The sequence below is a fragment of the Babylonia areolata genome, chromosome 18, assembly GCF_041734735.1.
Source record: "Babylonia areolata isolate BAREFJ2019XMU chromosome 18, ASM4173473v1, whole genome shotgun sequence".
Lineage (NCBI taxonomy): Eukaryota > Metazoa > Mollusca > Gastropoda > Neogastropoda > Buccinidae > Babylonia > Babylonia areolata.
Genome location: NC_134893.1, coordinates 4773217 through 4788216, shown reverse-complemented (window position 1 = coordinate 4788216; position 15000 = coordinate 4773217). Strand labels below are relative to the sequence as shown.

At 39.4% G+C, this 15000-nt stretch overlaps 1 protein-coding gene across 3 annotated transcripts in view; it reads right to left on the bottom strand.

Annotated features, from left to right (window-relative positions):
• The window catches only part of LOC143292375 (uncharacterized), a 20158-nt gene that overhangs the window by 309 nt on the left and 4849 nt on the right, over window positions 1–15000 (bottom strand). For all 3 annotated transcript variants that reach the window (XM_076602590.1, XM_076602589.1, XM_076602591.1), the window contains exons 4-9: window positions 13563–13699; window positions 11526–11658; window positions 8109–8248; window positions 6247–6321; window positions 3990–4111; window positions 1–1835 (exon numbers count right to left, since the gene is read on the bottom strand). The exon at window positions 1–1835 is cut by the window's left edge and continues 309 nt beyond it. In XM_076602590.1, the coding sequence (XP_076458705.1) occupies window positions 1634–1835; window positions 3990–4111; window positions 6247–6321; window positions 8109–8248; window positions 11526–11658; window positions 13563–13699 (809 nt within the window). In that variant the 3' untranslated portion in view covers window positions 1–1633. The remainder of the gene's footprint in view (window positions 1836–3989; window positions 4112–6246; window positions 6322–8108; window positions 8249–11525; window positions 11659–13562; window positions 13700–15000) is intronic.

Here is a 15000-nt window from a genome sequence, read left to right as displayed (position 1 = left end):
GTGCGTACGTCGCTGTTCCACAAACACGCATGTGATATGATACCAAAATCATGTGGTTTGTAGCCCAGATGATTGCAAAGGGACCATTCCAGGGTTGATCTAATATGACAGCATATTTTTCAAGGCACACACACACACACACACACACACAAATTGTCCACATTACTTTCATTATGCAGCAGATTCCTTCTCATACGTTGCCATAATGCTCATATATAACGATGATAGGTTAAATATGTAGCACAGTGGATTGCAGGATGCTTAATTTGTATTTGTATTTCTTTTTATCACAACAGATTTGTCTGTGTGAAATTCGGGCTGCTCTCCCCAGTGACAGCGCGTCGCTACACTACAGCGCCACCCACTTTTTTGTATTTTTTCCTGCATGCAGTTTTATTTGTTTTTCCTATCGATGTGGATTTTTCTACAGAATTTTGCCAGGAACAACCCTTTTGTTGCCATGCTAAGTGCATGCTGTACACGGGACCTCGGTTTATCGTCTCATCCGAATGACTAGCGTCCAGACCACCACTCAGGTCTAGTGGAGGGGGAGAAAATATCAGCGGCTGAACCGTGATTCGAACCAGCGCGCTCAGATTCTCTCACTTCTTAGGCGGACGTGTTACCTCTAGGCCATCACTCCACTGTGCTGTGTGTGTGTGTGTGTGTGTGTGTGTGTGTGTGTGTGTGTGTGTGTGTATGAGAGAGAGAGAGGGAGGAAGGGAGGGAGGGCAAGTGATCACACAGTATCATAATGCTGCCATGTAAGTTATCTGGAAAGTTATGAGGTGTGTGTATATACGAGTTGAGCACAAAATCCATTTATATTTCTTCCAATAAAGTTCCCTCAGGATGGTCTGAACAAAGGCTAACATACTGGAAAACAGCAGACATGCTTCTTGATGGCATGTGTGTGTGTGTGTGTGTGTGTGTGTGTGTGCGCGTGTGTGCGTGTGTGTGTGTGGTGTGGTGTGGTATGGTATGGTGTGTGCATGCGTGCGCGTGAGTGTGGTGTGCGTGCGTGCGTGCAAGTGTGTGTGTGTGTGTGAGCAAGACATGCATAGCATTCAAGACGTGTAATGCCTACTAAATGTTTCACAGAACAGGGGGAACAAGTTTGGAACACAGCTGCACTGGCAAAGCATTACCTCAGTAAGCTGCCTTTTTTTTTTACCATCACTTTAAAAAAAACAATCTTTATTAAAATATGTAAGAAGAAAACTACATCAATTAAGATCTGATCTAAAAAACAAGAACAACATCACAAATGTTTGCATCCTCTATGCACAATATCTTCGTTAACAAAAAGAACATCACAAATGTGTGCATCCTCTATGCACAATATCTTCGTTAACAAAAAGAATATCACAAATGTGTGCATCTTCCATGCACAAAATCTTCCTAAACAGGATGGCTTAAAAGGAGCAATTCTTACCCACTCTCCTGTCCCCCCCACCCCCGCCCCCCCAAATTAAAAATAACGTTAGTGGATAGATGTTAAATTAATGACTAACGCACAAGAAAGTATAAGTAAGTGCCTTCCAAATTCATGTGACATGGATCTCATTTCACCGGATGGTTCAACAGTAATAGGGTTAAGCCTTGCAAGAAAAACAAAATAGAAAGTGTTAATTCAGTCTTTGGTGTATCTGGTCTTGGCAGGGCTGTCCAGGCCAATGTATACGGGGTTCTTGGCGGCAGAGATGACGCGCACACCCAGGTAGGAGATGAAGCCCTCCGGTGTGAACTCCAGACCACTGGAGCTGACGATGCTCTCGTAGGCGTCGGCCTCCTTCTCAAACTGCGTGATGATGGCCAGCGCGTCCGCGTTGGCTCTGTGGAGGGTGGGAGGAGGAAAGGGGAGGTCACAATTCATCATAATCACACCCCTATCTGGTACTGACTGAAAGAACGTCAAGAATCCCACATCTCTTTTTTTCCCTGTGTAGTCATAATCATGTAAATAGCTGCCTGCACTCCACTGTCATTCAAAATATTGAAATCCTCTATTCGATTAGCTATGTAAAATATAAACTTTGAAAATAAAGTTTTGTTGATCCACTTTCTCTCTTTGCTGTCTCTGTGGTCTCTGTGAGCGGACACTGTGTAAACCAGTCTCTAACAAACTTCCCTCATTTCTCACTGAAAGGACACTAACCTTATCACATATAAATCATGACTTTTAGGTTAAAAGAAAACAGTACAACAGTAACAGAATGAATACAATGGAGACTGTTCAAATGCGGCATTCTCTAAGCCTTATATTTCAGTCTGACAGATTTTCATCAGGGGTCTTTTGAAGTTCATTTTGACAAAAAACGACACCAGAAGTCTTCGGCAAAGATAATCATAAAATCTATTCATTACATGATTGGAGAAGAAAGCTAGATGTTTTCTCCCTCTCAGTGCCTGTTCAGTCACAGTAACTGTTTCAAGGGAACTAACTGGGTTTGGTTAGTACACTGTATTGAAGAGTTACGTCGCTTGAGTTAGAATAAATGGTTGACTTCAATTCGCTGTCTCCTTGTGTAAACTAGTCAGAACGGTACAACACACACACCCCACTCATCCATCCATCCAATGCAACATCACAACATGATGACAGTAACAAACAATTAGGAACAAGAGAGGCAAGGCCTTCAATACTCACTTGTGATACACTTTAAAAAAAATCTAATCATTAAAATGTGTTCTGTATTTGTTATTATAAAGCTTCGCGTTGAAATAAAAGAAAAAAGAAAAAAAAAGTCCTAACCTGATTCGAATTAAGTCCCCTAGCATTAATTACAGAGTAATTTCCCTTTTTTACTATCTGCACCAAAACGTTTGCAAAATAAATAAAACTTCCATGCTTAGCAAAAGAAGTTCCTGTTTGAACAAAAAATGATAATAATGACTGCTCTTGTTGTTGGGTCAGAATATCAGATCAAAATGCCAAGTTTAGAGAATACAAAAAATATAAATGTAACAGTAAATGCAGTTTGCATATAATTAGGCTTCATTTTTTATTTTTTTTGTGCCCATCCCAGAGGTGCAATATTGTTTTAAACAAGATGACTGGAAAGAACTGAATTTTCCTATTTTTATGCCTAATTTGGTGTCAACTGACAAAGTATTTGCAGAGAAAATATCAATGTTAAAGTTTACCATGGACACACAGACACAGACAACCGAACACTGGGTGAAAACATAGACTCACTTTGTTTAAACAAGTGAGTCAAAACAACAACACAGCAACCCACACCAACACAGCCAACAACAATGACAAAAAAAGAAGAAAATATACAAAGTATAAATCAACAGATTGATCGGGCTTGAAGGACTCTTCTACCTCTTCAGAACTGCCCACATCAAGTGAATAATAGGTCCTACTTTTTTTTTCAGATCAATCTTTAAAAAAAAAACATTTATTAATTCTGGGAATCTTTCACACAGATCTTGTCCACCCTGTACATCCAACAATGAAGTGTTATGTCCCGTCCATGTCTGGTGATCTGAGGGATGTGGGGAAGTGAATAAAAATCTTCCCTGCTTTAATTCAACGTCTGTAAAATTTACTGGGCAGACAGACACACAACAGTGGTGTGGTTTCCACAAGAACATCACATACACTGTTTTCAGACAGGGTGCAACAGATGAGCGGCCAAAGCATCGGACTTTCAGTCTGAGGGTCACAGGTTCAAATCCTGGTCACAATACCCGGTGGGTTAAGGATGGAGATTTTTCCATTGTCCCAGGCAAACAGATGTGTAGAACAGAACCCCATTCACATGTATTCCCATGCTGAAGATCAAATATGCAAATTAAAGACCCATTCCAGCGACTGGTGGGTTATGAAAACAAGCATGCACACCCCCTGAAAGTGCGATATGACTACCTTCATGGTGGGGGCTAAAAGAGTCATGCATGTAAAAGCCCATTCACTTGTAATAGTGAACATAGGACATGCAGCCCAAGAACACAGCGGAAGAAGAAGAGGATCATGTTACCTGCTCTGCTGGATTCTGGCATCTGATTCTGCTTTGTTGAGAATGATTTTGGCCTCAGACAAGGCCTGTAGCCGGGTGGTGTTGGCTTCAGTCATCAGTCGTGGTCGCTCGTTCTTGGCAACCTACACACAGGAATCACACGTAAATTCAGCAATACGAACACAAGCATCGAATAAATGAGTATTTGTAAAAACTGAGCATCATTTGTCACTTGGAGGAACTTAGAGGTAGGACAAGAGACACTCTGGCAATTCAATACCTTGCACACACAGTGTGTACACAAGCAACTTAGAGGTAGGACAAGAGACACACTGGCAATTCAATACCTTGCACACACAGTGTGTACACAAGCAACTTAGAGGTAGGACAAGAGACACACTGGCAATTCAATACCTTGCACACACAGTGTGTGCACAGGCTGAAGAAAAGCATATTATACAAATGTAACAATTAAGGCCAGACACGGTAGTACAAAAACGTATGAAATAAACTTGAAGTTTATGGCTTTCTGTGATATGGTATGCAAAGATATTGGACTAAACATGTCTAAAAAGGTCATTTTGTGCAATTTGTCGTGACGGTTTCCATGGAAACGAATCCAAAATGGCTGACAAACAAAAAAAATTAAAAGCTTAAAACTTCGGTACCTTTATAGATATGTTATTTCTGTTTGTTTTATTTGATTTATTTGTATTTGTTCTTTATTATAGTGCAGTGGTATTTTGGAATTTGAATAAATACATTTATTATTATTTTTTGTTGTTGAAATGTGTATAAATTCCTTGACATAATGTTTTTCAAATGAGTGTATATTCATTCTTTTACTAGTACTATACAAACCACTGCACTATGATAAAGATGAATACATAAAGAAAGAAAGTACCAAGTTTGAACATGCTATCTTTTAAAGTTTTTGAGCATTAGCATTTTGAAAAATGGTATTACGAAGACAAAACACAAAACTGAGAAAACAGGAAAAGAAAGAGATGTGCTTGTACTCACAAGAAATCACACATGTTGATGCTGTTTGAAGCTTTATTTAAGTGAATATAGTACCCAGGTGAAAGGGACTATAAAAATTAAGATGCTGAAGAAGCAAATTATGCAAAAAAACGATAATCACAAAAAATCATGATTTTGGTCAAAATTTCACTACTGTGTCTGGCCTTAAGTTATTGAAGTCACTGATGCTGTATATTACATAGTGTCTGCTCCAAAGTGGAATAGTTTATAGACAAATTGCTTATTTCGTTTATTCAATAATAATACTAATAATAACATATTGTACTAACATGGCACAAACTTGATCCCCATATATTGGGCTAAAAGCGCCTCACATCAAACAATACATGTACAAAAGTGCATTATACCGCACAAGAGCACATGAGGTCATTTATGTATTTATCTATCTTTTTTTAAGACATGTTCTGCAGCATGAGAGAAGACCTAGAACATCAAAAGAGTGCAAAGGAGAGAATGTAAGACATAAAAAAAAAAAAAAAAAAAAAAAAAAAAAAATATATATATATATATATATATATATATATCCAACCAAATTTGCATTGATACAGAATGTCTCTTCCTTACTGAACTTGTATTTTCTTCATGTTTACACTTGAATGTTTCGACTAATATGAATTATATCAAGTTACAATTATCTTTTCTCAATATACTTTTTTTTTTTTCAAACAATATATACATATATATATATATATATATATATATATATATATATATATATATATATATTGCATTCAGCCGCACACTCACCTGAACCTTACTCAAGTCTGAACACCCCCCTACCTCCAACCCCACCAATACAGAGCTGTAATTACCAGGCTCACTCTGTCACACAACCAGTTGTAGCAATCCACAGGGAGCTATCTACATTATTCAACATGTGTGTGTGTGTGTGTGTGTAAAAGAGTGTGCGCTTGCATGCATGCATGTGCGTGTGTGTTGGTACTTTTTTATGCTATGTAAGAATTTTTGCACTGAATTTTCACAAAGCTTTCATATAAATTGTATTACATACATTCGCTGATTCCTACATTTCTATTCAAAGTTTTTCTATTTCTATTATATATATTCTTTGTGATGGTGTGACATAAACTAAGCTCTTCAGCTTATACTTTTTATTCTCAATAAAACAATCATTTCAGTTCTTGAAACACTCCAAACCTCTCTGCGCTTTTCTATGAGGGTGACATACACAGCACACAACAAAGCACACCATAGCAATCACACGATACAATACCTGGATGTCTTCTCGGGCACGTTCTTTGCTGCGGATAGCAGCCTCATACTGTGAAGGTCTCCTGATGTTGTTCACCTGTGACAGCAAGCAGGTAATTAATCATGTTCACCTGTGACAACGAGTAGGTAATTAATCATGTTCACCTGTGACAACGAGTAGGTAATTAATCATATTCACCTGTGACAACAAGCAGGTAATTAATCATGTTCACCTGTGACAACGAGTAGGTAATTAATCATATTCACCTGTGACAACAAGCAGGTAATTAATCATGTTCACCTGTGACAGCAAGCAGGTAATTAATCATGTTCACCTGTGACAGCAAGCAGGTAATTAATCATGTTCACCTGTGACAACAAGCAGATAATTAATCATGTTCACCTGTGACAGCAAGCAGGTAATTAATCATGTTCACCTGTGACAGCCAGCAAGCAGGTAATTAATCATGTTCAGAGGGTGTTTTCCATCTGTTTTTCTTCTTCTTCTTTTTTTCTGGAGACATCAGTTGCATGCAAGATGATGGATCATAAAACTCTTTTTTTTTTGTTTTTCACATGCCCTACTCATATCTTCACTTGAAAAAAAAAGAGAGAAAAAAGAAGAAAACAACAAAAACAAAAAGCAAAAGACAAAACAAAACAAACACAACTAAATAATGAACACACACACACACACACACACACACACACAAGTTCTGAGTTGACCGATGTTTTGATTTACACAGTTCATCACTGGTTCCTGTCTCAACATGAACAAATTGACAAATGTTTATTTAACATGCATGGTCCAAATTGATTCTCAGAAAGTTCATGAATTATTGGAAGTATCTTAAAAAAAAAAAAAAAAAAAAAAAAAAAAAAGAAAGAAAGAAAATCATACAAAACATTTGGCAACCAGACAAAACTGAAATTTAAGGACTTTCTTGCAAATACCAGCTGAAAAATGAGAAAGAACGTTGATTCTTCTTTTACAATTTTTTTTCAATACATTCCCCACTGCCAGTTTTCCTTAGTGCTTTATTATTCCAGTTATTTCAAATTAGGTAATAATCTTTTTAAACAAGTTAGTAACAGACTGAAGCAGTTGATATCAAAGCATAAAGTTTCCTACCTTCATATTTCAGCTTACTTCAGCACTTTGCGTTGGAGAAGTACTCAGCTGTTTTTTTGTTTTTTTTTTTTTTTTTTTTTTACATTAGTGAGAGCAGAAGGTCAGGTAAAAACTATGCTTCGTGGACACACACACAAACCAAACAAATCTATTGTGACTGATTGCTTTCGACAGAGAAATAGGCCAAAAGTACTACCATAAATAGCTTGTACTTAATTATGGTGTAACTCAGCAGATTAAAAAAAAAAAAAAAAAAAAAAAAAAAATTGCTAATTCCTGGTCCAGAATACTTATATGAAAGTATTATGCAGTGAATAATTTCCTGACCCAGAATGTTAGAGTGGACAGTTTCAGTTTCAGTTTCTCAAGGAGGCATGTCTGCATTCAGACAAATCTGTACACACACAGAGGAGAACATGGATGTTAAAATGTATGTATGCAGCGTGTGTGTGTGCGTGTGCGTGTGTGTGTGTGTGTGTGTGTGCGTGTGTGTGCGCGCGCGCGTGTGTGTGTGTGTGTGCGTGTGTGTGTGTGTGTGTGTAGTCACATTTTGGTGTGTGTATGTAACATAGATATGATGTTTTATGTTAACAAAAGCGTTTTTGTAAAGCACCTAGAGCAGATTTCTGGATAGTGTGCTATATAAGTATCCATTATTATTATTATTAACATGGAAAGAGAAAGAAAGAAAGAAAGATAGAAAGAAAGAAAAAAAGAAAGAAAGGGAGAAAAGAAGACGTGCCGGCACCCACTTGCAAGTCTGTGACATCAGCATGCATGGCGGTAAAGCGCTCCCTCAGTATGGTGGACAGGGTGGTCTGGAAGTTGCCTCTCTCCGCCTGGAACTGCGAGGTGTTGAACTTGCTGCAGGCCTCGTGAATCACTGCCGCTCCTGTTGTCAGTTCATTGCTTATACTGTGCTGTGCTGTGCTGTGTTGTGCTGTGCTGTGCTGTGCTGTGTTGTGCTGTGTTGTGTTGTGCTGTGCTGTGCTGTGCTGTGTTGTGCTGTGTTGTGTTGTGTTGTGTTGTGCTGTGCTGTGCTGTGCTGTGCTGTGTTGTGTTGTGATGTTGTGCTGTGCTGTGTTGTGCTGTGCTATGCTGTGTTGCGCTGTGCTGTGCTGTGTTGTGTTGTGTCGTGTTGCGCTGTGTTGTGTTGTGCTGTGTTGTGTTGTGCTGTGTTGTGTTGTGATGTTGTGCTGTGTTGTGTTGTGATGTTGTGCTGTGCTGTGTTGTGATGTTGTGCTGTGCTGTGTTGTGTTGTGTCGTGTTGCGCTGTGTTGTGTTGTGCTGCTGTGCTGTGCTGTGTTGTGTTGTGCTGTGCTGTGTTGTGTTGTGCTGTGTTGTGCTGTGCTGTGTTCTGTGTTGTGTTGTGCTGTGCCGTGCTGTGCTGTGCTGTGTTCTGTTGTGCTGTGCTGTGTTGTGCTGTGTTGTGCCGTGCTGTGCTGTGTTGTGCTGTGCTGTGCTGTGTTGTGTTGTGTTGTGCTGTGCTGTGTTCTGTTGTGCTGTGCTGTGCCGTGCTGTGCTGTGTGCTGTGCTGTGTTGTGCCGTGCTGTGCTGTGTTGTGCTGTGCTGTGTTCTGTTGTGCTGTGCTGTGCTGTGTGTGCTGTGTTGTGTTGTCCTGTGTTCTGTTGTGCAGTGCTGTGCTGTGTTGTGCTGTTGTGTTGTGCTGTGCTGTGTTATGCTGTGCTGTGCTGTCTTGTGCTGTGCTGTGCTGTGTTATGTTGTGCTGCGCTGTGTTGTGCTGTGCTGTGCTGTGTTATGTTGTGCTGTGTTGTGTTGTGCTGTGCTGTGCTAAGCTGTGTTGTGCTGTACTGTGCTGTGCCGTCCTATGCTGTATTGTGTTGCGTTGCATTGTGCTGTGCTTCATTGCGTTATGTTACGTTGTGTCATATTGTGTTATATTGTATTGCATTGTACAGTATTGCGTTGCATTGCACTGTATGGCAGTGCATTGAATTGCGTTGCATTGCACTGTATTGCATTGTATTACTTTTTTGTCACATCAGATTGCTTTATGTGAAATTCAGGCTGCACTCACCAGGGAGAGAGAGCATATCGCCAACAGAGCAGCACCACCCTTTGTTTTTTTTTTTCTGTTTGCAGGTGTGTTTGTTTTCCTATCAAGTGGATTTTTTTTTTCTATAGAATTTTGCCAGGGACAACACTTTTGTTGGGTTCTTTTATGTGAGCTAAGTTCATCCGTCCAGCCCACCACTCAAGTGGGCCATCACCACAGCTTGAAAAACACGGAAAACAACAACACCAAAATAAAACCAAACAATGAAAAACAAAAGTAAAGAATACAAGCACAAAACTCTTTGCCAACACAGGAATGAAACTGAAACTTAGGTTGGTGATTTTAATCTATTATCATTATTACTTCTTTTTCTTTTTTTATCATGTATGACTGAAGCTTGAGTTCACAGTCTGTCACTAAAACTTATTATAAGATATCTCACGGACAGAAGGAATGAAACAGAATAAGCCATAAATAATACAAATAATGAGGCAGGGGACGATATGATTAACAAACAGTAAAGAGTGGTAACTCTCTCCATTACACAAGGCACACAACTTCAAGTCAGTGATGCTTACGCTACCGATTCAGCTAGCACACAGGTAAATAAAGATTGGTATAAGAACAAGTAGCGTAAGCATCACTGACTTGAAGCTGTGTGCCTTGTGTAATGGAGAGAGTTACCACTCTTTACTGTTTGTTAAGCCATAAATACTGAGGGTCACTGCCCAAGCTGTCTCTGCACGAGAGAGCGACCATCACTGCTCATCACAGGAGAGCTTGCTGTACTGGTCACCAATGGTAACATTTGCCTTGAAGTAAATAAACAACTGGAACTGACCAAGACCAGATGGAAATGGCTTTAAAACCATCACATTCGGAGCAAGTGTCAGAATGTGATCAAAACCCACTGACCCATTTACGAATGTTCTGAGGAAGGTGGCAGAATGGTTAAGACGCTTGGCTGCCAATACAGTGTCCACGAGGGTCTGGGTTCGAATCAGGTCTCGCCCTTTCTCCTAGGTTTGACTGGAAAATCAAACTGAGCCTCAAGTCATCCAGGTGAGATGATAAACCAAGGTCCCATGTGCAGCACACGGTGCACTGAAAAGGAACCTATGGCAATAAAACGTGCTGTCTCTGGCAAAATCCTGTAAAGAAATCCACTCTATTTAGGAACACAAATATATGCATATAAGCATACACTCAAGTGCTGTTGGTCAGGCATCTGCCTAGCAGATGTGTAGGATATATAGATTTGTCTAAACACAGAGATGCCTTCTTGAGAAAACTGAAACTGAACACACATATTGGCCTCCCTTTGCAGGCAAAAGGGGAAGAAATTCACAATTGCTTACCTCACTCGGGACGAATAGTTTTCTCCCTTGCTTTTCCCTACAGACGACCCATTTCTTATGGTTAGGTAAAAAAAAATCACAAAAAATACAAAACATAAAGTAACTAAATGAAACTCAGTGTACTTGACCCACTGATACTCTCCTCGTGTCGTGTGTATGCCCACCTCCCTCCCTCTTTACTGCTCTCAGAAGCTGAGTCACTGTCAGTACCTTCATGCTGGTAGCTTTCTTCACTGCAGATACTTTATTCAACGTCTTCATCATCCTTGTCAATGTCAAAACTTTCAGTTTGAAGCCTTTCAATCACTTCAGCAGCAGTAAAAGCCACTGTCGGGATCTAGTTTGCTCCAAAAATTTCCACTTGTGTCACCTGCGACGCCATTTTCGATACGTATGCAGATTAGTTTTTCATGTGGGGTGCCGAACTCAATGGGTCGCTGGCAAGTGTGTTGTTACGGAAACTCATGGAGAAACTTTCCATTCGACCCTTGACACGTTCACAATGCCCGGAGTAGCTGCGATTGTTATGCTACCCCATGAGGAAAATGTGGAAAACATTTTAAGCGTCGAAACTGCTATAGCGTTCCGTTGTCTGGAATGCTGCCTTACGTCAGGAATGCTGTAGCGTTCCATCGTCCAGAGTGAGTTAATTAAGCAGATCTAGCAAGTACTTTCCATGCAGACTCGGATAATAAAAGTCGAAAAACAACATAAGAAAGGAAAAACATCAAAGACAAAAGAAGACAAAAGAAGAAAGAAAAAGAAATGAACAACAACAACATTCTGCTCCTAACCTGACTGCCTGAGTACAGACTGATATCCATCAAAGTCTTTGAAGTCCAGCACAATGTCTCTCATAAACTTCATCAAGGCCTTGAACTGAAAGGAGACATCCACATAGACTGGCACACCGTCATGGTTTAAGCACTGCAACATAAAAAAAAAACCCCACACATGAATGGATAACAAATAAACAGATAATAATGCTTCCAACAAACATAACCATTCAACCATTCATTAAAAAAAAGAAAAAAAAAAAAAAGAAAAAAAAAAAGAAGAAAATCACCATACCAAAACACACACAAGATTTACATACAACTGAGTACAGTGCAAAAAAAATAAATAATGTTTCCCACAATGCACATCATTAAACCATTTTTTTTTTTCAGGATTCTGTCATATCCACAAAACATGAGTTATGGATAAATTTTCCACCTGAATTTTTTAAGTTTTGTTAATTTAGGCACATGTACCATGAGAGTTATATCCCATCACATTGCGTGAATCGTTATGGAATTCTGAATGAAGAACAGTGCTGATAAGGAGCGAGAAAGAAAGCAAAGGAGAACAGGACAGAGCAGCAGTTAAAAAAAAACATCTTCTAAACATGTGTCACATGTCCACTCTGATAGGTACACAAAAATATATATGTATGCACTCAACGCCTGACTGTATGTGTTGGGTTACTATGCTACTGCAGGTATCTGCCTTGCAGATGTGGCAAAGCGTTTATGGATTTGTCTGAATGCAGTAATGCCTCTTTGAGAAACTGAAACTGCTCTCCCCATAGAGACAGTGCACTGCCAAAGCCCACCAACATCTTAAATTAAAAAAAAAAAAAAAAAAAAAATTCTATCCATTTGATAACTTAAGAAAAAGGACTCTGCAAACTACTCTTTTTTTTTATTTTTATTTATTTATTTATTTATTTTTTAACCCTTTTAAGATAAGGACACCTCAACTGTTGCCATAGACTGTTTAACATGCACCACTTATATGTTGCACATGGGTTTCAGTGTATTTTCTCGACCAAAAGACAGGCATGTATCCAGAACCAAGAGGAGAAGGGAGGAAAGTATATCTTCACTGATGCTTGATTCAGCTCAGACTCCTGGGGTTTTTCTTACTTCACAGAAAATCTGTAGGTGAAACAAGATGATGCATGGGACTCTTCTTACTTCTCTGAAAAGAACACAAATCTGTTTTAATTTTGAAGTTAAAACAAGGTCATGATGGTCAACAAATCATTCAGGCATAACAGTTTTTGTCATTCATTTTGAATTCAAAACAAAAACAATGCCAAGTAAATCTCACTTTCTCCTTCATGCATTCAAAATCCATTCCATTCTTCTCTTTTTAATGCTGCAATGAATTCAATACATGCATGTATGTATGCACATATACACAAAACAAGATGACTACAACCCCTGCTCCCCCCAACCCCCTCCAAAAACCAAACACAACTACAACAACAACACACACGCACACATACTGAAGCTGATTTTTTACCCAATATGAAAACTTTCAAACCCAATCAGAGGACTTAATATGCTGTCACAGTCTTGAAACAGTGATTAATTTATTTATGATTTTATCAAATAGTAAAGAGTGGTAACTCTCTCCATTAACAAGGTACACAACTTCAAATCAGTGCTGCTTACGCTACCGATTCAGCTAGCAGACAGGTGAAGACAGAAGAAATGTGCAAACACAAATAAGCTTTTATTCAAGACTGGCACAGCCTCTCTAATCCCCAACAAGCCACACAGAACACATGGACGATACAGAACAAACACATGGTTGCCTCGGTGGTTTTTCAACTGGAAATGAACAAACAATTAGCCATGGAGATGAAATGATTAACAAATAGCAAAGAGTGGTAAGTCTCTCCATTAACAAGGTACACAATTTCAAGTCAGTGCTGCTTACACTACACTACAGATTCAGCTAGCACACAGGTAAATAAAAGGTACACTGGAATAAACCCAGACACTTCCTCAAAAAAAGGATTTTATCATTTGTCACGAATTCCCATCTTTTTCGACTCTTACTTTGAGACGGTCATACTCCAGGGTGGTGTAGACGTTAGGGAAAATGATGAACTCATAGCCTGGAGGACCCGTGTGAAGCCCTTCCGTGTACACCTCATCATCCAGATCCTTCTGCACCGTGTCATACTGGATACCCACTGAAATCAAGGATTCAGTTTCAAAACGTGCGGACTGATCCATACATGCTACAGCACATATGTTTAACCCTTTGAGCCCTGACCACCGCTTTACCGGTGGCAGAGAAAAATAACATAATGCCCAGCCACTGGTTGAGCGGTGCGTAGACACTTGAAGCGTGCAGAGTCTCAACCTGGCCCGTCAGTGCAGAAATCAGGGACAAAACGTGCGAGAAAACAACTGTACACAACGCAGCAAGTAATTGATATGCTTGATGATTTATCAGAAGTAGAGTATGACAATGATTACTCTGATAGTGAGGTGGAATTCGAATTGGATGATTTTGCTACAGATAGTGATGTTGAAAATGAATCTGAGCATGCAGAATCAGTTGATCAAAGGAGGCGTGTCAGGTTGAGACTCTGCACGCTTCATGGTAGAAATCAATCTTTTTTATCCAAAGCACATGCACAAAACACAGTGAAAAGGTGCGGCAATGTTGGTACTACGTTCGCTGACGTCAGAATATTACAGTTTTTCTGATTGGCTCTTCAATATAAGTCAACCAATAGCAAAACACGACACAAGTGTTTATGCACCGCTCAACCGGTGGCCAGGCATTATGCCACCCCTCCCCACCACCAGTAAAGCGGTGGTCAGGGCTCAAAGGGTTAAGGCAAAAAATATATCAAAGAAACAGATGCTGAAACCCAGGCTTTAGAACACAACCGCCAGACATGCAGGAGTCTGGTGAAAAAAATCTGTGCAGAACACCAATGAAGTGAGGTCACCATTTCAAAATCACTAGCTCGGGTATTTACATGTGTGCATGTATGCATGGTTGTATGCATTACCTGTACATGAATGTGTGTGTGTGTGTGTGTGTGTGTGTGTGTGTGTGTGTGTGTGTAAAGATAAACACATGTGTGTGCATAATTATGTGAACATAAAATTCTGGGCGACTGTGGAATTCAAATCTGTACCTTCGGATTCTCTCACTTCCTATGTGGACACATTACCATTAAGCCACCACAACACAATATGCTTCACATTTGTATGTCTCTGTCTTCTCATGCAGTTAACTTCATGAACAAAACAAAGGATACAAAAATATGTATAGATACTACTTATCAATCAACATCAAATGGATACCTATATCTATCTATCTCTCTCTATATATATATGTAATATATATATATATATATATATGTGTGTGTGTGTGTGTGTGTGTGTGTGTGTGTGTGTGTGCGCACGTGCATGCGTGTGTGTGTGTGCATGCGTGTGTGCATCTGTGAATGTGTGTAAAAAGATCAAGACAGAT